We start from the raw sequence: 27,800 nt of genomic DNA, 5'->3' as shown, positions 1-27,800 counted from the left end.
TAGTGGGGTTGGGAGACCCCTGTCACCTGACATGGGGGGGTGCAGGAATAGTCCGCCACCTCCCCCACCAGTTTCATTCCCTTGACCCCTGCCCCTGCACAGCACAGCTTGTGGGGGCAGTGCTCTCTGCTTAGCTCCCCCAGCCCACCCCGGCAGCTGTGCCCAGAGGCCCATGAAGGAGTCCAGGACCACTGCTTTCCATCGGCACCATATTCATAAAAACTCCCCCGGCTCAAAGGGTTAATGAGGTGTCCGGTCCCCCTTGCCGCCAGGGGGCGTGTGGTCCTTGCCGCTGCTCCTCTGCAGGATGTGTTCCAGCAGGAGGTCGGCCGCCTGCTCCAGGACGCGCTGCAGGACCTCGTGCTCAGCGCTGGTGAACCGGCCCAGCACGTAGCGCTCCACCAGGGCTTCCCCCACCGGCCGGCCGATGCCGACCCTGAGCCGCACCATGCACTGCAGGGAGAGAAGGGGATGCAGGGTGTGCTGTGTGTCCTCTCCCCATCGCCACCCGCTCCTGAGCTGGGCTCTCGGTACACCGTGGCAGTCGCTACAAAGGGCTAAACATGCTTGGCACAGCCTGGAGCCAAAGCAGATACTGGAGGCTCTGAGGTGGGGCTGGAGGGCAGGGGAGTCTTGAGACCCTGGTTAGCCAGGGACCAGTCAAAGGGGGAGCCTGTGGGGTGAAAGGGGGTGGGGTGTAAGTGCCTCACTAGAGCCCTGAGCCCCACACGGCAGAGATCAGCAGCCGTGGGGGAGCTGGGCTTGTGTCCTGCTCTTTCTGTGCTGTAGCTGAGTTCAGGCTGGGCTCCAGCTGACATGAGCTTGGAAAGAGTTTTGTCCAACAAATGCCGTTAAGTTGGTGGGCTGAGCTCCCAGCCAGGCCATGTGGTTCCACTTTAGGTAACTACTTCCACGTCTGGGCTCATGGACGAGTCAGAAACAAGCCTTGCATGTGAGAAGGGCTGGGCGGGGGATGAAGGTCCAAGTCTGCTAACACAAACACAAGGGGAGGCTAAGGCCTTGGGGGTGGCTCCCCGGGGGCTCTGGGGCTTGGGAGAGATGGTGCTTTACATATGCACTAAGATGTGTGCATGATAGAGCTCTTTACCCTGCAAGGCCGACTTACATCCGAGTGCAGGGAGCTGATGCAGGAACGGACCCCGTTATGCCCCCTAAAGAAAACAAGACAAACCAGCCGTCAGAGTAGGTGAGAACCCCAGAGGGATCATCCATGGGATTCACACTAACCTCTCCCTCCTCTTTGCTCTGTACGAACAGTAACTGATCCCTGCTCCCAAGCCTGGTGCAAAGCAGAGCAGCCTAGGACGGTTTAGCTTATTCTGGTTTAGACACAAGCACAAGTCACTCAAAGCAACATCTGAGTTTCCACACTGGGAAACTGATGCAAAGTTGTACAGAGGAGGCCCCAGGCAGGCTTGACTGCTGAGCACCAGCAGCTCCCAGTAACTGCACCTGGAGTTCTGCGCTCAGAGCTTCTGAAATATCAGTCCCTAAGTGACACACCCATGGCCTGTGGGGCAATCGGCGTCGGAGAGGAGCTCATGATTCCCAGTCCCATACTCAGAGCAGGCCTCACTTACATGCAGCAGCCTCTGATCTAGGCCAAACCCCCTGGGTGACCCACTGCCACAGGGCATTGCCAAAGAGGGTGCTTGGCTAGGGATATGGGTGTGCAGACACACAGCGTCCCTTGCCCTGCACTGAACTCCCCAGCAGGGGCTCTGGCACTCAATGCTTTCAACTGCTGGAGAAGGGAGTATACACTGCACACGGTGTCTGCATTGGGTAGGCCTGAACACAGCCAGGTATGGAACATGTGGTAGTAAGAGAGGAGACCCCCAGGGAAAAGTGTGTGGCTAATATAACTGATTCAGAAAGGTCACTCTTCAATCAAATGTCACTGTCCCCACAAACACAGGTCTTGGTTCTGTTAGATCTCAAGTGTCAATTACACTAGGATACGTGTGACTCAAGGAGGCTGCCTAACACCACTCTGGGCAGTCACTGCCAGCAGCCTGGGCACCAGTTGTTTCCTGCACACCTAGTGCCAGAGTCCACAAATTGAGGCCATCCCAATGTATTGAAATATCTCTGGTTTAACTGGTGCTTTGAACTGGAGACGGCAGGAGGTTGGGCAGACTGCAGGGTAAACCGATGTCAGTTAAAGCTTGTAAAGCACTACAGAAGTGACCACAGCTTAGAAAGATTCTGCCACCGATCTGCTGCCACCTCTGCAGTCCTGGGGGGTGGAAATGGGACAGTCACAGCCCCAAATGCCCCTGTTAAAACGCACAAAGTAAGATGCAGCTCAAGCAAATTTTTCAAAGTCATTTTCCACAGGGCCTTTCCCTTCGTACCTTGCGCTGCCTCCCAGCTTTATCGCCATCTTCCCCAGAGGCTTGTCCAGGTCGTCGTGCACCAGGTAAATGTCTTCTACCCCGAGGTTGTAAGTTTCAGCTTGAGAAAGAAACAATGCACAAGAACTGAGGAGAAATTAAATCCATCTGGCACCATCCCACAGCCTTGGGGACCTAAAGAAGGACACTGCAGGCGTCAGTGGAGAGCAGGAAGTGCATAGCAGGGCTAAGAGAACTTTTAACCTCAGGAATGCACTATCAGCCATGCTGGCAAACGAGCTGCACACGCTGTCACTGGAGCTGTCTGATGTCTGCACCACATGATACTGCTCTACGCCGTTACTGTCTTTTGGCCAAAAGTACTTTACAGTCCACCCCACTGAAACACAGCAGCCTGGAAGGTCGTAGCCAACTAGCTTGCAGCAGGCTATGCAACAGTGTGAGGAGCGGAACTCGTAGCCCAGCACGCCAGGGAAAAGCCTGGCTGTTCTGAAAACTGCCCTGGGATTTCTGATGTCCATGCAGAGCCCTCAGGACCTTGGTTCCGAACCCTGCCACCTGTTTTTTCTTAGACATGCCAAAATGGCAAACTGCGTGGAACTCAGTTAATCTTTTGCACCTCCCAAGGGTGGTGTGAAAAATTAGTAATGGGTTTAGGAGAGTGTGTGCACCGCCCTCTAGTGGATAGAACTGGATATGGTCAACTGTGTGTCATAAGCCCTATACTGGAAATGGATATTCTCCTTGAGCTCAAGCGATAGTTTCTTAAGCTTGGTCTACTCTTATTGTCATGCTGCCTGAATGGCCATGGAACAACAAGGAAGTCCTAAGAGGCCTCCGAGTTGTTACATCGTTGTCTCCATGGAAAAGAAAAAGGAGACTGACCTTGGCAGGAGTGGGCCCTGTAGTTCCAGGGCAGGTATTTCAGACTTGTTGCTTACAGCCCTGAGTGGTCCCCTGTGGTTAAGAAGATGAAAGGTGAAGCCCAAAGGTCCCTGGAAGGCTACAGTTGTGTGCGTTGCTCAGCTGGCTATTGGAGGTGTTCGGAGTCACTCACCAGCGCTTGCTACACTGAGTCCATTGATGTTCATGAGCCGCCGAGGTTTCATCAGCACCAGCTCTGCTTCCTCCACATTAGTGATGGTCACGTCTGCACAGCAGCGTCTGTCCGCTTTCCACTGGTCAGCGACTTTCAACTTCTGGGCCAGCTGATTGAGCACCGCCATGCCCACATTATGACGGGTTCCTCGCAGCCCATAATTCCCCAGCCCTGCCACCTGCAAAGAGGACCAGCAGCAAGTGTTACCAGGACACACTCTACATCAGCATCCAACCACACGGAGTCACTGGAGCCAGCCCTTGTGGTGTAGTGAGGATCATATCTGCCCTCCCTGCAGCCCTGCTCCTTTCACTACCAGGGCAGGAAATTCACCCAGCAAAACCAGCTGCTTCCCTTCAGAAGCAGCAAGACAATCACCATGTCCATTGTTGATTACTGTAGGGCAGACTCTGCAGGTACAAGGGCCTGTCCCTCTCCTGTTAAACAGAACTGAGATGGGTTTAGTGCTGAGACTGAGTGAGATGCTCAAATGATCTTAGTGACCTAGGTGATCCCTGGCCCCCCACTCATTCCAGCTGTACCTCCCGTCTCCAGGAATAAGAAGCCACAGGATGACTAAGAGCTGTATCTGTCCTGTGATTTCTTATCTGTACATGGGGGAGACAAAGTCCCTTACTTAGGTAATTGCAGTTGGCAGAGCAAAGAGCATAATCCAGAGAAGGTGAGTTCCAGCTGTGAAATCACAGCGTCATAAGATCATTTTCAAGGAGAAAAAATGGCAACATACTTGTCTGACTGTAGTGCCGAGGGGCCCTAGGGAAGGACCAAGATCCCATTGTGCTAGGTGCTGTGCAAACAAGTCCCTATCCCAAAGAGTTCACAAACAGATGATACAGTCAGATGGGTAGAGTACAAGAAAACAATGAGATGATATCCAGTATTTTTTAGGCATCAAGGAAAAGGAAAGATTTAAGGAGGGATTTGCATGTGGATAATGAGGTAGCTTTGTGGATGTTTATCGGGGGCGTCTCCTAAGCGTTTGGCACAGCATAGGAGAAAGCGGGCGATAGGCTGGCACCATGGGCCGATCAGAGGTGGGAGTCAACATCTCCATAGTGAAGGAGACAGGATAGGCCATGAAGGGCCTTGAAAGTGAAGACGAACAGCTTATGTTTGAAGACGAGCAGCTTATGTTTGAAGAGAGAGAGAGAATAGGAAGATTCAAAGCCAGGAGTGATGTAGTCAAAGTGACGGACTAAGAAAATGATCTTTGCAGCAGCATTCTGAACAGTTATGAGTGGGGCAAGATTGTATTTGTCAAAGCCAGAGAGAAGGATATTGCAGTAATTTAAATGCAACGAGGAAAGCCTGGACAACAGTTTTGTGTGTGTGGATGGATAGGAAAGGCTATGTATGAGAGATGTTATGCAGCAAGAATTGGCAAGACTTAGACAGCCTGGATGTGAGGACTGAGAGGTCAGAGTCAAAGATGGCACCTGGATTATGGACCTAAGTGACAGTCAGGATGGTGGTAGTGTCCACCGTGATCAAGAAAGGAGATGGTGGGGAGGGCTTGTGGGGAAAGATTCAGAACTCTGTTTAGCCGTGTTGAGCTTGAGCTAGATATCCACCAGATGTCCGAGTCAGGATGAGATTTTAGTTTGGAGAGAAGACGGGTCTGGAGTAGAAAAGTAGATCTGGGAGTCCTCAGTGTAGAGCTGGTAGCTGAATTTGTGTTCACAGATGAGATTACGCAGAGATGAGAAGGGGACCAAGGACACCCACAGAAGGAGCGAGGGATGAGGAAGATCCTCCAAAGGACACGCTGAAGGACCAATTACAGATCTAGGAGGAGAACCAGGAGTGGATGGAGTCAGACAAGCCAAGAGAGGAGAAGATTCCAACATCCTGGCTGACAGGCAGATGACAGGTCAATGAGGATGTAGTACTGGTTCTGAACTTTGGCTAGATAGCGGTCATTAAAGGCTTTGGTGAGAGTAGTTTCAGTGGAGTGCAAGGTACAGAACCTGGACTGGAGAAGGTCTGGATGGGATTGGAGGGGAGGAACTGTAAACAGTGCATTCAATGAGTTGAGAGATGAAAGAGAAAGGGTGGTAGTTGGAGAGGCAAGTATGGTGCACTTCCATACAATGACATTGGATAGTGACACTATCACATTTGATTATGAGATATTTGCAAAGGTTAATGCAGTTGTGAAAGGAAGAGGTATAAAGATTACCAGGAGATATAGATGGAAGTGTGGGGTAGCAGGCCTGAGTCTTGTTTGTTTTCTGTTCATTATTAGTTTATTAGAACATTGGTTGTGAATCTATCATCCATGGGCAGCAAAATTAATTATTTTGGGAACCAAGTAGCGTGAGTGTTGTGGGATAGCTGGAGGGAACATAAAAATTGCCAAAATAGATCAGACTTGTGATCCCTCTCTTGATCAGTATACTGCTGCTTATGGGGCTCATACCCCATACTTCAGAATAAGACATCAACGTCCTTGTAATAGTGGGCAACTAGAAAATAACCTGATCATGGGGGAAATTTCTTCTTAACCTGTCAAACATTGGCTTTGGCCTTGAATTGTCACTCCCCTTGCATATTTTATCTTATCCACTGTCACTGTGAATGTTCTCATTAGTCATATAAGTGTCAAAGGGAGGAAGGTTCAAGAGATGGGATTGCTCCTATGAAGTACATAGCCTACAGAGTCACAAAGAGGCTGAATTTATGACTGGATTATGCTATTTGTTAACTTCGATTTTGTTCCACTCAAATACAGTTCTGAATCATGGTTTTAGAATTAAAGGCATGTCTATATGCAAACAGATGCAGCGAGTTGGCACTCAGGGTCACACATCTGAAACTGCTGTCAGCAAATTGGTACAATCTTGTGACCTGTGCACTGATGCTCTCCCTCTCCTCCTCCCCCCAAGCACAGAGCTTACTGGGTGTTTCACGACACTTCAGATCTGAGTGTACTTTCTCCATTTCAACAAGGGACAGTATGTGGAACAGAAAACCGGCCTTCCAACAAGCAGGCCCACGGGCTAGCGATGACCAGAGCTATTTCTCCTGCAGGTTGGGGACCTTAAAGGGCTGGGCTGGTCCATGCTAACATCCTCCAGCACAGTAGTTTTCAACCAGGGGTCAGGGGCCCCCTGGGGGGCTGCAAGCTGGTTTTAGGGCATCCGCCAAGCATGGCTGGTGTTAGACTCACTAGACCCAGGGCAGAAAGCTGAAGCCCCAGCATGCAGGACTGCAGCCCGGGGCCCTGAGCTCCAGCAGCTGGGGCTGAAGCCTGACAACTGATGTTTCATGGTGCCCTTTATGCCGTGGGCCCCCAGGCAACTGCCCTGCTTCCTACCCCTTAATGCAGCTGCAGATTTTATATGGAGAAGAACAATTGTTGTGGCACAGGTGGGCCGTGGAGCTTCTATAGCGTGGGGGGGGGGTTCAGCAAGAAGAAGGTGGGGAACCCTGCTCCAGCTGAGCCCAGGCACGGGGTACCCAAGGGCTCAGCACTCAGGCTCCAGGCTGTCTGCTCCCCAGGGGCCCGAGCCCCGTTTCGCTGGCGCCCCCAGCTCGTGGCTCCCCCAGGGGACCTGCTGCCTTTCCTTGACCCCGCCCCCCCGTGACCAGGAAGTGAACCCTCCTCCCGCGCCCGCTCTCCCCCGGTGACCCCGGAAGTGTTCCCTCCGCCCACTCTACCAGGACCCGCTTCCCGGCGGCGCGCGGATCAGCCTCGCGGTGGCTCATGATGCGGCTCAGTAACCTCCCGAGGCGCTTGGGCAGCGGCCGCAGCATCCCCCTCTTTCCCCCGGCCGAGTGGGCGCCGCTGAGACCTCGGGGCACAAGCAGCCCTTAGCAGCAGCAGCCTCTCCGCTTCTAAAGCGTCACGGCCACTGCGACCAATCACAAAGACCGGCCCCTACCACGTGGCAGTGCCATCTTGTTTGCGGGCAGAAGGGATTCACACCACGTGGTTTGATGGGCGATGCCATTTTGATTATGGTGCAGGAAGGGCGCAGGCCACGTGCTCTGCAGACGCGCCCATCTTCCTTGTGGGCGGAAGTGCTCAGCCTCTGTAAGCCGGCTGCCCTTGGTTTCCTTTATGAGGACCCTTTCGTTTAATCTTTGCTGGTCCCTTGATCAGAGTGGAAGAGCTGGTGACTTATGTAACGCACCAAGGGTCTTCGACTGCTTGCTTGTTGGCAGAGTTACCAGGCACAGGATCATGCCTGCAGGCTGCCTCAAAGCTGGCAGGTCAGACCAACCCCCCTGTCTGTCCCATGATGTAATCAGCTTTCATGCATTTGTAGCTGATGAGGGCCGTGTATCACAATATCCGTCACGCTGCATGGTACTAGTACTGGACAAGGATGCCTCCGAAAAGTCTCCCACAGTTGACGTTTGGGCAAGAAAAAAAGTTCCATCACTGCTATGGGATGAACATCACGTTGTAATGATCCACATTGTGGGATTCCCCTTCTCACATTATTTTACCCATTTGAATCACAGATGTAAATGGCAGCTTTAAACCCAGGTCCACGTGGCTGTTGAACATACAGAGGAGCTGGAATCTAAGAGTCAGGACTGCTGGGTTCTATTGTTTTGGTAACATTCCTTTGTGTTTTGGTTTCGGTTTCTGTAACATGGGGTTAATACAGATGTAAAGGAGTAAAGTGAAGTTTAATTCATAGTAATATATTTTTTAATGGAACTTCCCTTCTTTTCAACCAAGCATCTTAAAATACTTCACATACATTTAAGAAATTAACTCCCAAACCTAATATTGTAGGAAATTATTCTCCTGCTTCAGCTGGTAAAATGAAGCACAGGGAGATTAAATGACTTGCCCAAGGTTACACCAGAAGTCTGTGGCAAAACTAGGACTAGAACCTAGGAATCTCAGTCTTATGCCATAACCATATCTGCAACCCATTTTGAGATCCTTGGAATGGAAGGTGCTAGAGAAACACAAAGTATTATTAGAGGATAAAAATCCTTGATCTCTGATCACTGTTACTAACAAAGCTACCCTGGAAATCCCTTACAACTATTGCTATGTACTGTTACCACTGGTGACAGCTGCTCTGGTGGTAGCAATGGAGGAAAATTATAGAGATAACAGGTTTCTGTAGACATAGAACTAGTCTAAATGGCCCATCAGCTGCCATCTATTTATCTTTTTATACAGCCACCATTACAATAGTTCCACTGTTGGTGGAAGCACTAGTGTAGACAAGATTCAGAGTTGGCAACTCTTGTGATTTTCTTGTGCTATGATTTTTGGAGTTTATCTTAAAGCCCCAAGTGCCAGACTCAGGTTATTTCCTGAGAATTTTCATTGAAAAAGGAGTAACTTACACCCCTCAGACTTGGGGAGAAAAGCTTGAAAACTTGACCTCTAAATGACCCCAAACCAGAAGGCAAGTGCAAAGAATCCCAAATATATTAGTGTTAAAATCTCCTAATTTTTAAACCAGTTTCATAATTTGGGGTGTCTTGTGATTTTTCAAATGTTTGCATTGGCAGTGGAACCAGACTCCTGATGCCCATCGGTATGTTTAACATCATGTCATCTAATCCGTCTCAGAATCCCAGGGGGTAGAGTAGGGTGACCAGCTGGTAGGTGTGAAAAATCAGGACACTCTTTTTTGGAGGGAGGGGATGTTTATAGTTCCGTATATAAGACAAAGCCCCTAATAATGGGATGACTGGTCACCCTAGGGTAGAGAACATGGGTGACTGCAAAAGTCTGGTCTGCTCCAGTGGAAAACAAGTGCCCACAAGCCCATGGTGAATCAGTGGCAGAGCTGGAAATGGAACCCAGGAGTTCTGACCCCTCATCAGACAAGCCCACCTGCTCTGGGGCAGGGTCACCGCCTCTTCCTTCCCAGCTGGCTGCAGTTTGATGGGATACCAGGATTTTGCCCATCACCCAGGTTAGTGACTTCAGCATGGGAGGGTCTGTTGCAAGCCCTGCCCCTCCCTCCCAGGTAGGGTGACCAGACAGCAAGTGTGAAAAATTGGAAGGGGGTGGGGGGTAATAGGAGCCTATATAAGAAAAACACCCAACAATTGGGACTGTCCCTATAAAATCGGGACATCTGGTCACCCTACTCACAGGCCGGGCTCACAGGGTGCCATGCGAGCGCAGGAGGGATCCCACCCTGGCCACAGAACCTTCTCACTCTGGGCCCACCTCCTCGGCCCCCAGCTGCCTGGATACCGCCTGCCTAGCAACGAGGGACACGACCACTGGGATGGAGGCCAAGGCCCCGCAGGAGGAGCCTGGGCAGAGCAAAGTGAGCACTGCTGCCTGGGCTGGGTGTCAGAGGGCACAGAGCTGGGGGGGTAGAGGGAGCTGAGGGGGTGGGGGCAGAGGGCACAGAGCTGGGGGGTAGAGGGAGCTGAGGGGTGGGGGCAGAGGGCACAGAACTGGGGGGTAGAGGGAGCTGAGAGGGGTGGAACAGGGCACAGAGCTGGGGGGTAGAGGGAGCTGAGAGGGGTGGGGGCAGAGGGTGACTGATGCAGAGCAGGTGGTCAGAGGGAGCTGTGGGGGGGGGGGGGCAGAGTGCCAGGTGCAGAGCTGGGATGGGGTTAGAGAGAGCTGAGACAGGTCATAGGTCACGGGGTCAGAGGTCACAGGCAGGGCGGCGGCTCACCGCAGCCCCAGGCGCCGCGCGCGCCCGCCGCGCCGTCCCCGCCCCGCGTCGGGTCCTTCCTCGCCCGCCCTCTTCCCGCTCGGCCCTGCATGCTGCGGCTCCACGGAGCCCGGGGGCCGGGGACCTGCCGGTCCAGCGCGGGCGCGGGGGAGCTCAGCGGGAGCCGCGAAAAGCGCCCCCGCGGGCATGCCTGCGGGCAGGGGTCCGTCCGGCTCGCCGGTGTGACCTGCGCAGGGCATGGGGCGGGCTCAAAGCTCAACAAATGCGCCTCCCAGGGCCGCGCCGCGCGGGGCGCTGGCCCGCTGGTGCCTAGAGCCGCCCCTGGTCACAGGACTAGGGCTGTGGGGAGGTGGCCAAGGGCAGAGACGCTGTCAGGGTGGTGGAGAGGCAGAGTGACCATTAGCCCCTCTCGCTGCAGGCAGGACTGGAGATGAAGACAGAGACTAAAGGACTGTTCCCGACTGCTGTGTCCAAAGAGAATCTGCGGGAGAGATCCCCGCGACAGATCTTTGGGTCCAGCCAGACTTTGCGAGACCTCAAGGACCCCAGCGGAGTGAAGTCCCCGACAGCGATTGTGCAGAACAGGATACAGGAGCAGTGAGTGCCCAGCAGACACTTCTTACATTTTCACTGTTACAAACACCTGCTTTCTTGTCCCTGTCCTGCAAGGAGGCTGGGAAACAAACTTTTAAAAAATCTTATTGCTGGTTCAAAGTCCTGGAATGACAGTCCTGGAGACTGGGGTCTGATTTATCCACAGAACAGGTACAGCATGGGCTGCAGCTTCCTCTGCCCAGCCATAGTGCCCTAGTCCTGCCCTGGAGGGTTCCCTTCTGTGGGCAAGAGGGCAGTCAGGCTGAACAGTCTGCTTGGTCCTTGGTGTCTCTGAGATTGCCAGCTAGGACCCAGTAAGAGCCTGCTGTGATGGTGTTACCAGTCCTCTCTGAACTGAAATGAGACCTAGCAACTTAAGCTGGGAATTTTCACCAGAAATGGCTGCCATGCTAGGTAATTTTCTGAAAGTGAGGGCAGATTAGCTGTAGTTGAACTGCCATCTGCCAGTTGGAAGACTGTCTGATGTTTCACTGTGCTGACTGTCCCTGGATTTCCTCACATCAGGACAGGCAGAACAGGGACGGTCACCCATAGCCCATCTTAGAAGGATAAAACCTAGGAAAATCATAGGTCCTCTAACCTCCATGACAGACTCTCAGCTCTACATGGTGAGGCCACCAAACAACCATCAGATGGCTTCAGTGACTACCAAGCTGAGGAGGATATGAACTAGTGACCTAGAGATGATAGCAGCTTTATCCCATTACTAGTATCTACTGGTAGTCCCCAGTTCCTGCATTTCAGAATCTGTTCTCCCTGAGCATATGGGCAGTGGGGTCCCCAGAGTCTGCTGCAGAATCAATAGGTGGCCAGCGCTGGTCAATTAGCAGAGCTGTGGTCCTGCAAATTCCCCTTCTTGATCTTGAGAGGGCTCAGAACACTGGCTAGTGTGCTTGTAGACAGTCACCCTCTTTTCTACTGCTTCCACCCAAAGCTCTCCATGTGCTTAACAAATAATGAATTAAGCCTGTAACACCCTTGCAGATATGATAATTATCTCCAGTTTACAGGTGGGGAAACTGAGTCAGGGCTCCCATGGGTCTGTGACTGTCCTAAGGGCTGTGCTGCAGGGAGGGGAAATGTGCTTCTGCATTAGCTCACAATGCTGTCTTCTCATTACAGCTGTCAGAGAGGGAAGGAGTTCTTCTCCCAAGGCGAGTGGGAGAAGGCTGTCATTTGTTATTCCAAAGCCATTAACCTGAACCCCCAGCAGGTAAGAGGATCATGATTAGGCAAGGGGGAATGCAGAGCAGGCATCGTTAGGTGAAAGTACAAGCCCACCACGCATGGCATAAGGATATGGAGTCCTTCAGCAAGAAGGACAAAGCCTGTAGTGCTCTTGCATTTCCAAGATTATCAAATGAAGAATGTCATTGGGGAGGTGAATATTGGTGTATATTAGAATCTATCTGGGCGGGATTACGGTGTCGAGTCTCAAAGGGTTAGTTTCAGTGTGTCCAGATAGAGGATAAACAGGATAAGAAAGCAAGTTATCCTAAAGGACTGAAGGATGTGGGTGCATTTGCAGGTGGAGTTCTATGTACAGAAGGCAGAAGCCTTTCTCCAGCTCTGTGATTTCCAGTCTGCTGTGCTGAACCTCAGAAAGGCGTATTCCTTATCCTCTGCAAAGGAAGAATACGTAGAGCGCATGGCCTTCATTATTTACCTGCAGGTGAAGGGTACAGAATAGCCCCTACCAGCTGGCACCAGCCTTCCTCATCCCCATCACGCGCCTTTCCTTGATCTCTCAGTCTCAACATTAGAACTCTGGGGCTAGGGACTGACCTCTGATCTTGAGGGAAATCTGGAGATGCTACTTGAAGTGGAAGTCAACATGATCTTGGATTTCCAAGGGAGAGTCCTGTGTGCTTGTTTATATTTGGGGGCAGGGGATTCTGTCCAATCCTTCCCCTCTGAAAGGTTTCATGTTGCTACTGTTCATATTCATGGCTAGTCTGCTGGGGCCTCCCCTCAACATGCTAACTTATTTGCAGCGCAGGAAGAGCCAAAAGTCCATTTGGGGTTCATGCATGCTCAGTGCTCTCCAGCTAGGAGGGAGTGGTATTTAGTGCAGCTGCATCTCCTCTTAAGCAGCACTTGCGTTCCGTTCCTGGATTGATTGGAGAGAGAGAAAGAGAAGGCTCTGTCTCTCCCTCTCTCTCGTTAACCTGGAGCAATGGGCAGGTGGCCTGAGTCAGACTGATTCTGTGCTGTGTGCTTTGAATCCGCAGGGCCAATGTCTGTTTGACCAAGAGGTCTATTGCGATGCTTTGGAGTCCTTCACTCGAGCCTCAGAGCTGCAGCCTGACAACTCACTCTATCGCAGGAGGAGGTAAACTGGGGTTTGCGATAGGGAATGTCTTTATCCTAGTCCCTCTAACAACTGTATTCTCCACTGGTACTTTATGGTGCCCTTTCTTTCTCTTTCTAGCATTGCCTGTCTCGCAGCCCTGAACAGATACCAGGACTGTTTTCGGCTCGTCAATGAAGAGCTAGATCAAGACTCAAAGAACCCAGATCTGTACATCCTGAGAGCCAAGCTGCATGAGCACTTCAGTCGGGTAGGGGCACCTACTCTGCCCAGGGTGTGCTGGCTGCAGGGAATTTTCACAGGACAGGCATTCCTGTCCCCATGTGGCCTATAGCCAGAGTTCTCAATCTGCCGGACAATGGTGGGACTTAACCCTTTGCTGATTGAATTGATAGTTAAGTTACCTAAGTAATGGGAAGCAACAGCATACGTGCAAGGCGGCATATGGATTTCATATGGAATTGCTTCCTAAGGACAGAGAAGAGCGAAGTTGCTTTGTGGTTAATCAGTTAGCATAAAGCATCAAATTGGTTTCAAGAGACGTGATTCTAAACCTTTCCAGCTACTCTCACTCCTTTTGGGAAACTGATTGTTTTTAATCCCTTCTAGGTGACAGTCTCTTCGGCTGTGGGATTCCACACCTCTGGGGCAGGGCTCTTACCTGCCCCTCCCGTTTGGCCATGGAATTCTACACCATTTGGGAGCCTTCTCCCTCCTTGGTTTGTAGAAAGCAGGGAGAGAGATGGAAGGAGAGCCTCACTCTGTGGGTAGTGTACTCGTCTTTTATGAGCGATCATACATTTCTTGGCTCAGCAGAAGTGAGGTGCCCTCAGCCGCGAGAGGATCAGAGATAGTAACTGGAGATCTTATTTCTGTTTTGTATTTCCTGTTAGAAATGGGACTTTTCTTGCCCTGCACCTGCAGAAGCAACTGGTGCCCTCAGTTAGAAACCAGGGTCTGAATGATAGGATTCTGGAGAATGCATTGAGTCACCTGTTTTATCAGCTTCTCACAGCGGTGTGGCAAATGCATAGACAGAATGAGACAGATCAGAGAAACTGCCTCCTGCCCAGTGTGACCTAGTGGGCAAGCACCAGACTGGGAGTCAGGAGATCTGGGTTTCTAGTGTCGGCTCTGCCACCGATGCAGTGTGTGGCCTTGGACAAATCTGTGTCTCAAATCCCCTGTCTGCAAAATGGGGATAATGATCCCGAGTTCCCCTTTGTAAAGTGTTTGGTAACACAGGGACGAGAGTGCAAGTTCTTAGTATTCTCCTAACCTCTGTTTCCAGGCTACCCTGTGTTACCAGGACGTCCAGGAGGCCATTGCGCTGGAGCCGCGGCACGAAGAAGCTCAGCTTCTAATGCAGAGGCTGCTGAAACGAGCACAGAAAGCCAAGAACCAGGCTCTGAATAAGGCCTTGAAGGGAAACTTGAAGGATGCCCTGCTCAAAATCACCTTTGCCATCGAGAACAGCCCCTTTGATGCAGGGTACTTCATCTTCAGGTAGAGACCCCATTGTATCCAGTCCTTACTGAGGTGGCTCGCGTGCACATCTGTGACCCATTGAGGGGAGTGGGAGTCTGCACTAGTCAGTGGGTGCTGGTTCCAGGTTCTGAACGCCCCAATCATTTTAATTCTCCTTAACCAGTGGGCTCTAATCCTGTCTCCCTCCCTTCGTGGCAGAGGGACTCTACACAGAAGGGTCAAAGACTTCAACTCAGCCATTGATGATTACATCAAGGCCACAGAGCTCTGCGAAGAAGAGGGAGCTGTGGCCATGGAGGCGCAACGGCAGCTCCTGCTCACGTACAACGACTTTGCAGTGCACTGCTATACTCAGGGCTTCTTCGAAGAGGCTGTGCTGCTCCTCAACAAAGCCCTGAAAGGGGAGAAGAACGAGAAGGGACTCTATGTCAACAGAGGAGGTAGCAAGGCTCTTCCTGGGTGGCGATGGAGTTTGTGGGAGGGTATCCCTGTGGGGTAGCCTCTCGCTCAGACACAGCTTAGCTGTTTGTTTCTAAACATACTTAAGTTATCCCGAGGAACATTTCTGGTTCTAAGGGAGTGCATGAGTGAGTGCGCTGACAGCAGTGGAACCATGTACTTGTATATGTAGGAGTGCACACGTGGGGTGGGGTATATACAGTGCCTATAGCTACCCTGCCTGGGATGCAATCATGTTGGATCTCATAAGTAAAGCATAGTCAGTGCTCAAATGGGAGACCTTGAAGGGTGCTGCGGGTGGCATCTTTCCTCCCATTCTCCTGTACCAGGGAGGCAGTGGAGTCTGAGTAAGGGACTGGGAGCTAGATCTCTGGGCTTGTATCCCTAATTCTGTAACTGATTCATTCCAGGATGCCCAGAAAGTCGCTTAACTTCTCTGCACCCTGCTTTTCTCATCTTTAAAACGTAACTAATACCTATTGCATGGGGGGTTGTGAAGATTAATTAGTCAATGCTTGTAAAGCGCTTTGAAAATGGAAAGTGCTGCGTAACTAGTAAGGGCAGGTCTACACTGGGGGGGGGAATCGATCTAAGATATGCAACTTCAGCTACGAGAATAGCGTAGCTGAAGTCGAAGTACCTTAGATCGAATTACTTACCGTTCTCACGGTGCGGGATCGACGTCCGCGGCTCCCCATGTCGACTCCACTACCGCCATTCGCATTGGTGGAGTTTCGGAGTCGACAGGAGCGTGTTCGGGGATCGATATATCGCGTCTAGATGAGACGCGATATATCGATCCCCGAGAAATCGATTGCTACCCGCCGATCCGGCCGGTAGTGAAGACGTACCCTCAGTGTTAATGATTATCACTGACTCATTCCCCACCTGTGGTACTGGAAGCACCTTCTTTGGTTGGACCCTCACATTCCCATCTCATCCCATTTATCATCAGGAAAGATCCCATGGAACTTTTTGCAACAGTTGAGGTTGTTACCTTGTTAATTCCAAATTGGAAACTACATTCTGCCTCCCTAAAATCCCACTGTAGTTTGCTGATTGCTACATGGTGTTTCTAAGCACTGTTGAACTACTGTTGCATTCCATCCTACAGGTGGCTGCATTTCAGTGAATAATATCTAGATGTCCTATAGCACTGTTCTCTGTTTCTACAGTTTGTACAGAGCTTTTGGAGCCTTTAGGATGGGAGACATGTTGTTGTAGCATTTTATATAGACTTGGAGAGATCTAGAGAGAGCAAACAGGACAGCATCAATTACTGTCCTTTGTAGTAGCTATAACATCCCAAGATAGTCAAATACTGACTTGAGCTTGCTGTTTGCTAAAGTAATCTGTGTGCTCCACTTCAGACTGCCTCTTCAGGCTGGGAGAGCTAACCTTTGCCTTGGCGGATTATCAGCAGGCGCTGGAATTGAGTCCAATGGACTTTAGTTTGCGAAGACGCGTTGGTATGTTGCTGGATGAACTAGGATTGCAGGCGCACAAGCAGAGGTATGTTGGAATGGCTCACTGCCACCTTACATCCAGCTGACAGAGTTCTTATCCCTCCTAGCTCATGCTGCCTGGGGATTCAGCAGACCTGACTCGTCTGTTTCCCTGTATCTTTTCCCCCAGAAAGTACCAGCGGGCAGTACACTGTTTCTCTGGTGCTATTGAGAGCAACCCTCGCCTGCCACACTATTATCTGCACCGGGCCAAGAGCCGCCTGTTCCTGCAGGATGAGATGAGTGCTAAGGAGGATGTGATCATAGCTCTGTTGCTGGACCCTGAAAATGATGCGGTACCTCACTGACACCACTCCCTGTGCCAGACACTGACCAAGTAGTGAAAATCTGTGACACCCTATTAATTTGGGCCCATAGTCCTTGTGCTGTCTCCTGGACACACACACTTAGACTGCAAGCTCCTTAGAGCAGACAGTCTTTGTTGTGTGTCTGTACAGTGCCAAGCACAGTGGGGTCCTCGTCCAGGATCAAGGTTCCTTCACACTATGGTAATACAGATAACAATAATTAGGGCTTGGGGTTTGTAGCATTTATTTGCTAAAATTAAATACCTGAGGAAGCTTTTCAAGCTGCTCATGATGCATCTGGCTTCAGAGCATGCAGCCCCCTGTGACTAGGAGCTATCAGGCAACAGGACCAGGGCTTGAGTGGAAAAATAAAAGCCCACATCCACCTACCGTGCTAACTAAACAAAGTACCGCATGCCGTTGAGTACACACTAGTCCTTCAGTTTCCAGGAATTGCATTCCTCCCCCGAAAGATTTTGATGGATTAAATATTTCTTTACATTTAAAACCAGAATCCCTACACTAGCAAGATTTCATTTGGATAAAAAAAAAACAACAACACTGGGGCTCATGCCTCATGGCTGTAATACTCTGGTCTGATTCTGGTGGTTGTATTTGGGGTAGGATGGCTATTGGCCTGGACAATATAGGTTAAACTAGATGATCCGATTGTCCCTTCTGGCCATAAATGCTAGAACTATATTTTTTATGTAACTTATGCAAGCGTTTGGCTGCTCTAATGGGAACTGCACAGCTTAATCCTTGCAGCCCTATCTGATGATGGAAGGAGGAAGAACTTTTTCCTTCAGCACACACCAGGCCATTCAACCGATCTCATTCCCTCTGCAGGTCCTACCTGTTGTAACCAGCCTCTTTCCAGGACAGCCCATCCAGGATATTATTAGCAGCAAGATTGCGGAGGTTGCCAAAACAATCTTGGAAAGAAAGCTTCAAGCCTGCCCGTACTCCAACAGCCCAGCTAAACTCAAATGGTATGGAGAAGCCAATGGGCACAGGTCTACTAAAGTTGTTTTGAAGATCTAGTAATTACAAAATATAAATCTTTCAAGCCTGATCACTTCCTGAATCTAGAAGTACTATATCGTTAATTATTCTTGGGTTATGTAGGACAACCAGGACCCAAGTCAACCACAAAATTTGCACTGATTTCAATGGAAGCAGGAGTGACAGGTTTATTCCAGATAGTTTTTTGTCCCTTTGTGATCCTAAAAGGACAGTAGCTTGCCATCTGTCTATAGACTGTGAATCTTGTGACAAGGACTAGATCACATGCTCTCTGAAGGGATCTGTTCATGCATCACTTTTTGCAGCTACTCTGCAAAGTAATTTATTTCAGCATAAGCTTTCATGGGCTACAGCTCACTTCTTCAGATGCATAGAATGGAACACACAGACAGGAGATATTTATACATACATCATCTTCCTTTCTGTGTGTTCCATTCTATACATCCGAAGAAGTGAGCTGTAGCCCACGAAAGCTTATGCTGAAATAAATTTGTTAGTCTCTAAGGTGCCACGAGTCCTCCTGTTCTTTTTGCGGATACAGACTAACACGGCTGCTACTCTGAAATCTGCAAAGTAAGTTATCTGCCTTATGTGTGCCGCTACAGGCCAGCTGGAGCTCTGGAGGATGAACCAAAGGAACCAGGTGCTCAGAGTGAAGATTCCGAGAGAGCCCTGCAGGATTCAGAGAGCGTCATCAGCTCTTGTGCCACGGAACATGAACTGTACAAGCAGATAGCTGTCTCCAGAAGGACAGTGAGTAAAGTAAGTGAACCTGGCTTGGAGGAGAAAAAGTGAGAAGGCAGGAAAAGTCAGTACAAAAACTGCTCCAGCTTCATGTAAGAGACAGCACCTGAGTTGCCTGGGTTACAGACACTAAGCTGAGTTTCAATGGAAAGTAGGTGCATTTAGACTCCTTTCCTGCTACTTCGGCTCTAATAAATATATTGCTTCTCTCGCTTCACTTCCTCTGTAGCCCCCTCCTGTTTTTTCATCTTTATTTTTTTGGTATCTGCACAGACATCCTTTCCTCCTGCAAGGTGTGGACCCAGCCATTGTCCAGGTAGCCTAGGAGTGGGCTTCCCAAAGCAGGAAAGCCAGCTCTCCCAAGAATTTTAGCCAGTTTTCCAGGAAGTCACTATATTTACAGGCTTTGCTGTACTGCAAGCTAGTGCCACAGAAGAGTGCTGAATTAATAAGAAACTTGTAACACTGCTGCTTTAGAGGTGAACATCTAAGGAACTGTTTGTACATAGTGATAAGATTTGGACAGGAAAGCAGACTAGCTGTGAATGATCTCTGCGCACTGCATTAATCTGAACGCGGGCTGAGCAGGAGGAATGCTTTGATTAGGATAAACTCTTAAACCAGAGCTGTTAATCTAATGCAACTCACGCTGGGTGGCTGACCTACATATGCCATGTATTGAAAGTTTTGTGAAGTTATGCCTGTCCCTTGTACCTCAAACTCTCACCTCAATTGCTCTGACTTGGGTGGAGAGCAGAGTGCTAAACCTGGTTTCCAAAACAACAACAAAAAGGTTTCTGTTTCAATTCGTTTTAAAACGGATGAGGAAGTTGACCATGAGAACCGGAGGAAAAAATGACTGTGGCAACTGGGTTCTCCCTCTTAAGGTGAAAATATCACTGCTAACTCTCTGGATGTAAGGTGAAGTAGAAGATAACATTTGTTCTGCTCTAATCCCTCTGTTGTGGTTTTAATGGTCTCCTGAGCAACTCCTTCAGTTTTTTATGTGGCAGAAAAAACAGATGCCAGTGCTCTCTTAGTGTTTAACTTTGACAGAGAGCAGCTGAGACTTCACCATTTCCTATGCCAGCTGCCCCCACTGAGGATGCATGGTCCTGCTTATAGTTGAGTATGGCCCTTTCACTGATCTTTGACACCAGAGGAAGACCACTACTCTTGTTTTCCATCATCAGACAATAGATATTTCTTCATGTCCCTGCCTGAATTAGTTTTGTCAGGTCAGGCAGCTGTCCCAAGGCATTATGCAGGCTCACAGATACCTCCTTTCTAACATGCCAGCTGGAATCCCAGTAAGTGACTGCTACTTGTGCATGGTTTTTCAACAGATTTATTTTAAATTAAAAACAATGAACATTTTGGAAGAGGGAGAATGTTTGACTGTAAATCTGTATCTTGGTCCAACTCTATCCTGGGCAGGATTTGAACAGAGGTTAATAGCACTGGCTCCTTCTCAACCAGAGTGTAGGTTGCTCTAATATTATACTGAAGAGACCTTTCTGCAGCAACTGGCATGAGAGTTCCTGGAGCATTTTCTACCTAGCCCCAATCTGTTTGCTCAGATAGAGCTTACACTGTTTCCTCTTACTGGAGGCTGGGTAGCCAGCTGGTACATGGTGAAAAGGCAAAGAGTGCTGTGCTGGTCAGTGAGAGCAGAGCTTTGGGAAGTAGATTCCTATGAATTATTTCCAACCCCCAGCAGCATTTAATTGTGATACAGTAAGCTGCATCCGAGGCACTGAATTGGAATGGAAACTGGCTCTGCCAGGGACAACAGCTTCCCAGCAGTGTCCTATCAGAACGACAACCTCCAATATAGAATATGCAAGAGGTTCAGCAGCTCAACACCTCAGCTGAGACACACTCATCCCAGCAATGTAATACAGCACAAGACCAATACCTGGTAGTTAAAACCACTAGTTAATACCTGGTTTCCCTGTGAGGTAGGAATCACCATTTTTATATCGGGAAAGACTGACGTGGGTGGCTCCCAATTCTTCCCTGGCAGGATGCAAGTAATTGCCATCGAATCAAAGGGAGTGCCCTGGTATTCTGTGGTGGAAGGTTAAGGGCCTGGCTCAAGGTCACACCCCTTGAAATCACACGTTCCTTTCTCATCAACCTTATGCTAATGCACTCAGGGATACTGCAATTAGAATCTTACCTACCAGCACCTGTTCACAGTGAAAGAAAACCTGAGAAAAGTTGGCTCTTAACATTTACCCCAGAGATTAAAGATGAGACTCTGGTCGATCTGTTTAGAATGTTCACAGGGCAGTATGGCAGGCTCTAGGACACTGGGGCCTTCATACTGAGATTCACATTAAAATACATCTTTAAAAATGACATTAAAAAAGCACTAGAGGATGAGACTCCCTTGTCTGCAGCCCAGGGAAGATCATTCATTGGAGCTAGGCCAGAGAATCTTGACAGCTGCCCAGAGAGTAACAGGGAAGCTCTGCACAGTTCCAGCTATCAAGGGGAGGTGGCAGTAGCCAAGAACCCTTCCCAGCCACTGATACATCCCAGCCTCTTCCCCTTTGGACTCCACATACACATCACGGTGGTATTCTTGGCTGTTCTGTGTTCACCCTCCACCAGGGCAAAGAACAGATTGATAAAGTGCTTAGAATCAGGTCAGTGTGCCCTTTGTTCCCAAGATTGCATCCGGCAGTCTCTGCCTGAGGGCTGGTGACAGCACTTGTCCTATCAGAGTTCCACAATCTGTTGCTCTTCCTGGTCATCCCTGTTTTATTGGGCACAGCAACTTAAAGTATTCTTAAATTCTGCTCCTCTGAATCTGAGCAAGTATATGGGTAAACGTATCCTCCAAGGGCTGCTTACCAGCTCCTCAACTGCGCGCTATTTTAGAGAAAGAGTCCTTCTCTCAGGTTAGGAGAAGAAGGTGACGCGAGAGGCCACCGTTTTGCAGCCTGTTGATGAGAACACTCTCTCCTCATCTGGGAAGTAGGGGATGCTGTCAGCAACTGCCTGAATGATGTCCTGCTGTACTGTTAAGCCTTGCTGGGTGAGTTCATTCACCACACACTGCTTCACGTGGTGTTGCTTTAGTGGGAGAAAGGGCACAAGGAGATCAATGAGGTGTTCCTCGATAATTCCAGATTTCCAAAACCCATCTGCAGGAGAAAAATGGGAGGCAAAGAGCTTTATCTTCAGAGTCTCTTTCAGTTCTATGGAATTCAACTCTGTTAGCATAGGAGATGCCCCCACCCTCTAGGAGGAATCAGCTGTCAAAGCCAGCACCACCAGAGCTGGTTTCCAGGAAGTCATAATTAGAGCCCTGTGTGGATACAAAAATTTGGATTTGCATCCAATCCAGGAGCCACAAAGATGGCAAACAATGCAACTGCATCCGGAAATGCAGATATCTGTGGCTATAAAGTGGATATCCACGGATTTTCAGGGCTCTAGTCATAGTACCCAGAAGAGACAACAGATCAGATTCAACTGAGGGAGCTGGGTCCATCTGTTGTCCACTAATAGTAGTCAAGTCCAGTGTTCTCCAAATACATGGTTCTTAACAGCTGTACTGATACTTCAGCTATACCAACCTATGTTAGGCCCAATCCCAAGAATTTCCAAGCAGGGAAATAAAGGAAATCTCTATGTACTCAGTACCTCTCAGGATCAGGCCCTTAATAATTAGCTTCTTACTGGGCCCCACTACCCTATCTGCCTCCTGTTCAGTCATGGGTGCCCCTTCTCCCAATGGAACTCTGGTAAGCATGGTAATGTTTTTGTAGGCTTGACCAGCAGAACCACTTCTTTCATCTGCCAAAGCAATTCATCCAGGTCCTAACTCCACCTCAGGCTTCTCCCTGAAAACTGATAATAGCTTGACACATATCTGTAAAACACTGTATAAAGATCATTGGCTTATTTGAAATAGGGTATGGCTCCCCCTGCTGGTGAGCATGCTCACTGAAAAGCTTTTCCCAGTTGATGGAAAGACTTACTATTGGGATTTTCAAACACAGCTTCTGAAACTGCAGATTCCAGATCTTGCAGGCTGATCTCTTCCCGGTCCTTGCGGGCATACCAGAGATCCAGTGCCATTCGATTAATTTGCTCACCTCCTCCATTGCTGAGCAAGACCAAGACAAGAAATTACCAGAAGTTATCCCATGACCTCAATATTGTACTGCCAGTGGCAGTGCCTCATTCTGCAGTGAGTATGGAAGCAGTCTTAGTTGGCCTATGAAGACTGCTACAGAGGTTGCCAAATAGTGGAAAAGACAACGCACTATGAGACCATGTACCTTTGCAGACTAAAATGAGTTGAGATCTCATGGATCTGACACAAAATACCTGCTCTGGGTGATGAAAATAGGGAGAAACGTACCAACATTTGACCAAATTAGTAGGATTGCATTAGAATTATTCCCAACCCAGTTATACTTGCTGCAGAGGGAGCTTTCTTACCTTATGAAAATGAAGATAGCTTTTCTGTAGTTGGTTCCGTACACAACCCAGGAGGGTCCAAGGAATGGTATAATCACATCGATCAGACCTGGGTGCATCTTATCCATCTCATCAAAGAGAAACACTGATCGGCCACAGTTTGTCAAATTCCCCTGGATCCAACTCTTCAGATTTTCCTGGAAAACCAAACCCAACCAACCAAGCCACTTAGGACCATGAACTTGTAAGAAGAGCTTGAGCTACCAAAGAGCTAAGCTTACATGAGAACTACATTAGCCTGGGCTAATAATGCCAGAAATAGCAACCTCCAAAAGCTGTTGTTCCTTAGAACAGCACTTGTGATGCTCTGCCTGGCAGGAAGGATTAACTTTGTACACTGCATGACTGACGACCATTTGTGAAGGTTCCCTGGTAAACTGTTTTGCTCTTAATTCAACATGGTGAATTTTGCCTAATTTAATATAGTCTTACTAATACAAATCCATTTAAAGAAGAAATATGGAGTGGATTAAACGGAAATTCAAGAGCTCCACAAGTTTAATAGTCAGACCCCCCAAATGACTGAACATGTACTCTCTCTCCCTTCACTCTGTGCTGAGACCAGCCATTAGTATGGACGCTTAGGAAAATATACTTTAACCAAACTGAGTTCCGTTGTAAGCATGTGAGACTCTTCTGACGTCAGTTGCACATGCTTATACCACCAAGGCTGCAGCTATATTTTAATGTACAGACTTTCTGGTGAAATGCATTAGTCTTCATTGAAGCGCTTTTTCCAACAGAGGATTTTAACTCAAGTTTTTTTCTTCTCAGGAAGCAAGAAAGCTACAATTTTTTCTCCCAATATAGTGTAAAGAAACCCCCAAATCCTGCTCCATTCAGTATTTGTCAGCTAACCTTCTTGCATAATTTCTTTAGATTCTGGGCAATGCCAAGGTTAATGGGAGTACAATCAAGTAGTTAGAGCAGAGGGCTGGTAATCAGTTGCACTGGGTTGTATGGCCACTTCTTCCACTTACTTGCTGTGTAACCTTGGGCAAGTCACTTGCCCTAGCTATATCTCAGTTTTCTCATCTGTAAAGCTGAGATAGTATCCTACAGGCTTAATTAGTGTTTGGAAAGCACTGGAACAGTTTCAGATAAGAGGTGCTACAAAAAGTACTTATATTGCACTTTACAGTATGTGTTGGAAGGTGGGAGAAGAGTCTCAATACTTATCCAATGTCTGACTAGATAATCATAAGAGGAAATAAGTCTTGTAATTTAGCTTTCAGAGGCAGCCTCCATTCTTACCTTGTACTGCTCGATCTGTTCAGCATGGGGAAAGTGCACTATTGGGGAGAACTGGTGGACATACGGACTGCGGACCCCATCTCGGAACAAGTAGCGGACCAGCATGGAGCTCACGTAGGTTTTGCCTGTGCCAGTCCAGCCATGGAAGGACATTACCAGAGGTTTGACAGGATCATGATTTTGTAAAAACTCTCTCACTCCTTTCACCACCAATTGCCTCACCAGGTGCTGCCCAACCAGGTTCTGGGCCAAGTCACACTCCAGACCTGGAATTAATCCAAAAACAAGATTTAGAATATGTTGGATTAAGAGATGGAAGTTATTTGGGCTGTTATTTGAAGGCATCTCTGCCCTCTCCCCTCAGATGCTGGGTTGGGGGATATTTCTTCCTTTGGGATAACTTCAGTTAGCTTAGGGCCTGTCTACGCTTACAAGTATAGGTCTTTTACTTTACCAGTATAGTAAAAACTGTGTGGATGCATTTTTATCAACATAAAAGTGCTCCAGGAACTGAAAAGCTATAATAGTGTTAAGGCACTTTTATTGCAGTATGATCACATTCACTCTATAGCTTTTACTGGTACAACTAGTTTAAGCAAAAAAAAATCACACACCCACACCCACCCACCCACCCCCTTACATACTGGTAAAACGTTTAAGCTGTAGGCCAGGCCTCACAATGGTAGTAAGAAGTCTAACTGGGAGTAATGGGATGCAGTTAAGAAAAGGAAATACTATTTCCTTTCAGGGTATATTGGGTGGAGGAAAGGTCTCTAGATGGAAGCTCCATTACTTTAGACATTTGAAATAAGAGTGAACAGAAACATTGAACAGACCGGAAGGAACTGTCCAGGGAGCCAGGGTCCCTATTCAATGCCCGTTGAAGTAGATGGGCATCTTTCCAACAGGCTTTGGATCAGGCTCTAGTCAACACAAAATGGCAACACTTTCTGAACATCTGTATTGCTGTGGCCCTGAAGGAACTGGTTTAGTGTGGGATTTAGAGAAGGGGCATCCTTCCACCTCTCTAAGGGTACGTCTATACTTACCGTCCGGGTCGGCAGCTAGCGTTTGACTTCTCGGAGTTCGATATATCGCGTCTAAATCTAGACGCGATATATCGAACTCCGAACGCGCTCCCGTCGACTCCGGAACTCCACCACCGCGAATGGCGGTGGCGGAGTCGACGGGGGAGCCGCGGACTTCGATCCCGCGCCGTCAGGATGGGTGAGTACTTCGAACTAAGGTAGTTCGAGTTCAGCTACGCGAATACTTGCGTACCTTAGTTCGATCCCCCCCCTTAGTGTAGACCAGGCCTAAGGATGCTCTCAAAAGGAGCCGCACGTCACAGTCATCCAATCATCTCACCCCTGAGATCTCGCCCTCTGCATCTGTGCTGGGGGCCTGCTGATCTAGTGTCTCCCCAGGGTGCGAGTCACCCCGCACCAGGGGCTCACAGAGCAGCAACCAGCTGCACGTTATTCTGCATACAGGCTCCTTCAATACACAGCACTAGGGCGCTCAGGGGAGGGGTGCGCGAAAAGAGCCCCTGCAGCCGGGTGTGCACCCCAGGGCAGCCAACACCCCGCCCCTGGAGGCACCACCCTTCCCTGGCCCCTCAGGGACCCCTCAGTCAGGGATGACCCGCTCCACCCCCTTCCCTAGCTGCTCAGGAGCCCCTCCCCCCCCCGGTCCCCTCCGTCGGGCGCGCCGCCGAGTCCCGGCTCCCCCCGCTCACCGCGCACGTCGGGCCGGAAGTCGCACTCGCAGGCGGCCGAGAAGCTGCAGCGCAGGGCGCGCAGGTCCCAGGGGGTGGCCGAGCCCGCGGCCCCCAGCAGCAGCAGCAGGAGCCGGAGCGGCACGGAGCCGCCCCCCATCCCGTCCCGGACCACAGGTCCCAGCCTGCCCCGCGCGAGGCCCGGCTCCCGGCAGGGCGGGAAGCAACCGCCAGAGCCGCGGCCGCCTCAGCGCTCAGGGGGCTGCGGCAGGGGGAGGAGCCAAAGCGGAGGGGGTGGGGCCTGAATGCAGGGAGGGGCGCGGGGGGGCAGTGAGCAGGGCCCTCAGTCGGGGCCCGGGGGAAGATTCCTCCTGTGGGGCTGCCCAGTGCATCGCTGGTTTTAGCGCAGCGATTCTCAGACCTCGTATTGGCGACCCGTTCACGCAGCAAGGCTTTGAGTGCGACCCCCCTTATCAATTAAAAATGGGGCGGGGGGGTAATTTAACAGGGCTCGGGCTGTCAGCCCCTCCCAGGGCCAACAGCTCGTGACACCCACCTAGTAACCTTGCGATCCCCTGAGGGGTCGTGACGCCCAGTTTGAGAACCTCTGATTTCGTGTCTGTCATCCACCCTGCATCCCCAATGAGCAACTTCAATTCCCACTGGCTTCCCTGGCTGGGGGGCACAGGTGCCCAGCCGAGCGCTGCATCTACCCCCGAAAGTGTAAACAACAACGGAGGGCGAGCATTGCAGCAGGGTGGCTTGGTACCAGATCTGGGCGTTTCTGGGATCATCCTGAATTTGGCGTGGTCCAAATGTCTCAGGCCTGGCTCATGGGGGTCTCAAAATAACTGGGAGCCCAGGTCACGTTGTCCTCTTTAGTCAGTGTTGGGATGCACGTGTTTGCCCCGCCAGACAAACTCGCATTTGTGGGAACCTAAGACGTGGGCGAGGAGAGAGGTTTTCACCTGAGATTTGAAATGAGATGGAGCAGCAATGAGGGGTGAGCTAGAGAGAAGTCACTCCACGTGATAGAAGCTGTACGGGAGGAACCAGCAGCTGCTGCACTCATGGATGGGTGCAGCTAACAGAGTCTTCCAAGACATGCATTCTGCATAGCACGAGTGAGGATCTCGCTTAGATTTACAACTGGTGATTAGTACACAGGTAAGTTTGCTATTTTGGGGTATGGGAGCGCTCCTGCGGGCCCCATTTTCACCCTCTCATTTTGTCCTGTAAACCTGGGGGCCTTGGCATTGCAAACAGGCTCCTATTACAGAAGAGAGTTTGAAGCAGCTCCCTCTGGAGCCTCTCTGTTCCCCCATCCTCCCAGCACTGAACAGAGGAGGTTGCTGGTGAGGATTGCTGAGCATGCCCCTCTTGACTTAGGACCAAGCATAGTCACTCCTCAGCACTTGCAAGCCTGCTGGTTTGGGGCATGGGAGGACTCTAGGGACCTGAGCTCAGACGGATGGCTGGCAGTGTCAGACTGTTGCCTTTTTAGCAGCCAGCTTTTACTGGTAAATTACCCCCTCCCCGACACTTTGACAGTTGTTTGCAGTGTTGTTGTAGCTGTGTTGGTCCCAGGGTATGAGGCTGTGTCTACACTAGAGACCTTACAGTGGCACAGCTCATGTAGCTGCTCTATGCCAATGGGAGAGGACATAATTAAACCACCCCCAACCACCCCATAGTTGGTAGCTATGTCGGCGGGAGAAGCTGTGTGCTGTGCACGCTACCGTTTATGCCAATGAA

At 49.8% G+C, this 27,800-nt stretch overlaps 3 protein-coding genes across 10 annotated transcripts; 1 reads left to right on the top strand and 2 right to left on the bottom strand.

Moving 5' to 3' along the window:
- Positions 1–195: 195 nt before the first annotated feature.
- On the bottom strand, positions 196–7,633 carry PTRH1 (peptidyl-tRNA hydrolase 1 homolog). 3 transcript variants are annotated; one of them, XM_039506304.1, is made up of 5 exons: positions 7,383–7,633; positions 3,436–3,655; positions 2,379–2,478; positions 1,127–1,172; positions 196–453 (listed from the first exon to the last, which is right to left on the bottom strand). In XM_039506304.1, exons 1-5 carry the CDS (start codon positions 7,449–7,451, stop codon positions 241–243), a joined length of 648 nt encoding a protein of 215 aa, XP_039362238.1. In that variant the 5' UTR covers positions 7,452–7,633; the 3' UTR covers positions 196–240. The 3 variants fall into 3 exon arrangements, with proteins under 3 accessions (XP_039362238.1, XP_039362239.1, XP_039362237.1); XM_039506305.1 differs by having other exon boundaries at positions 7,386–7,633; XM_039506303.1 differs by lacking the exon at positions 7,383–7,633 and adding an exon at positions 7,159–7,372.
- On the top strand, positions 6,810–18,794 carry TTC16 (tetratricopeptide repeat domain 16). 6 transcript variants are annotated; one of them, XM_039506289.1, is made up of 14 exons: positions 6,810–6,867; positions 7,969–8,064; positions 9,580–9,758; positions 10,537–10,715; positions 11,856–11,946; positions 12,262–12,405; positions 12,965–13,065; positions 13,165–13,294; positions 14,336–14,550; positions 14,731–14,972; positions 16,362–16,503; positions 16,627–16,792; positions 17,654–17,796; positions 18,436–18,794. In XM_039506289.1, the coding sequence occupies exons 1-14, from the start codon at positions 6,840–6,842 to the stop codon at positions 18,623–18,625; spliced, it is 2,046 nt and encodes a 681-aa protein (XP_039362223.1). In that variant the 5' UTR covers positions 6,810–6,839; the 3' UTR covers positions 18,626–18,794. The 6 variants fall into 6 exon arrangements, with proteins under 6 accessions (XP_039362223.1, XP_039362222.1, XP_039362224.1 ...); XM_039506288.1 differs by lacking the exon at positions 6,810–6,867 and adding an exon at positions 9,181–9,395 and having other exon boundaries at positions 7,146–8,064; positions 10,541–10,715; XM_039506290.1 differs by lacking the exon at positions 6,810–6,867 and adding an exon at positions 9,181–9,395 and having other exon boundaries at positions 7,718–8,064; positions 9,671–9,758.
- Positions 18,795–19,906: 1,112 nt separating this feature from the next.
- TOR2A (torsin family 2 member A) lies at positions 19,907–26,296 on the bottom strand. The gene is made up of 5 exons (XM_039506302.1): positions 26,067–26,296; positions 24,329–24,594; positions 23,036–23,211; positions 22,570–22,697; positions 19,907–21,729 (listed from the first exon to the last, which is right to left on the bottom strand). Exons 1-5 carry the CDS (start codon positions 26,203–26,205, stop codon positions 21,485–21,487), a joined length of 954 nt encoding a protein of 317 aa, XP_039362236.1. The 5' UTR covers positions 26,206–26,296; the 3' UTR covers positions 19,907–21,484.
- Between the last annotated feature and the right edge of the window lie 1,504 nt (positions 26,297–27,800).

The sequence above is a fragment of the Mauremys reevesii genome, linkage group 19, assembly GCF_016161935.1.
Source record: "Mauremys reevesii isolate NIE-2019 linkage group 19, ASM1616193v1, whole genome shotgun sequence".
Taxonomy (NCBI): domain Eukaryota; kingdom Metazoa; phylum Chordata; order Testudines; family Geoemydidae; genus Mauremys; species Mauremys reevesii.
This window is presented reverse-complemented; position numbering and strand designations above follow the sequence as displayed.

Coding starts and splice junctions, on each gene's coding strand:
- PTRH1 (XM_039506303.1), bottom strand. CDS start 7,254: ATGCTGCGGCCGCTGCCCAAGCGCCTCGGGAGGTTACTGAGCCGCATC. Junction 2,479..3,435: donor ACTCAGTGTAGCAAGCGCTG/GTGAGTGACTCC, acceptor TTCTTTCTCAAG/CTGAAACTTACAACCTCGGG. Junction 1,173..2,378: donor AAGCTGGGAGGCAGCGCAAG/GTACGAAGGGAA, acceptor TGTTTTCTTTAG/GGGGCATAACGGGGTCCGTT.
- TTC16 (XM_039506288.1), top strand. CDS start 9,247: ATGGTGAATCAGTGGCAGAGCTGGAAATGGAACCCAGGAGTTCTGACC. Junction 9,396..9,579: donor GGATTTTGCCCATCACCCAG/GTTAGTGACTTC, acceptor CCCTACTCACAG/GCCGGGCTCACAGGGTGCCA. Junction 13,066..13,164: donor TCACTCTATCGCAGGAGGAG/GTAAACTGGGGT, acceptor TTCTCTTTCTAG/CATTGCCTGTCTCGCAGCCC.
- TOR2A (XM_039506302.1), bottom strand. CDS start 26,205: ATGGGGGGCGGCTCCGTGCCGCTCCGGCTCCTGCTGCTGCTGCTGGGG. Junction 24,595..26,066: donor CTTCCGGCCCGACGTGCGCG/GTGAGCGGGGGG, acceptor GATTAATTCCAG/GTCTGGAGTGTGACTTGGCC. Junction 22,698..23,035: donor GCTATCTTCATTTTCATAAG/GTAAGAAAGCTC, acceptor GGTCTTGCTCAG/CAATGGAGGAGGTGAGCAAA.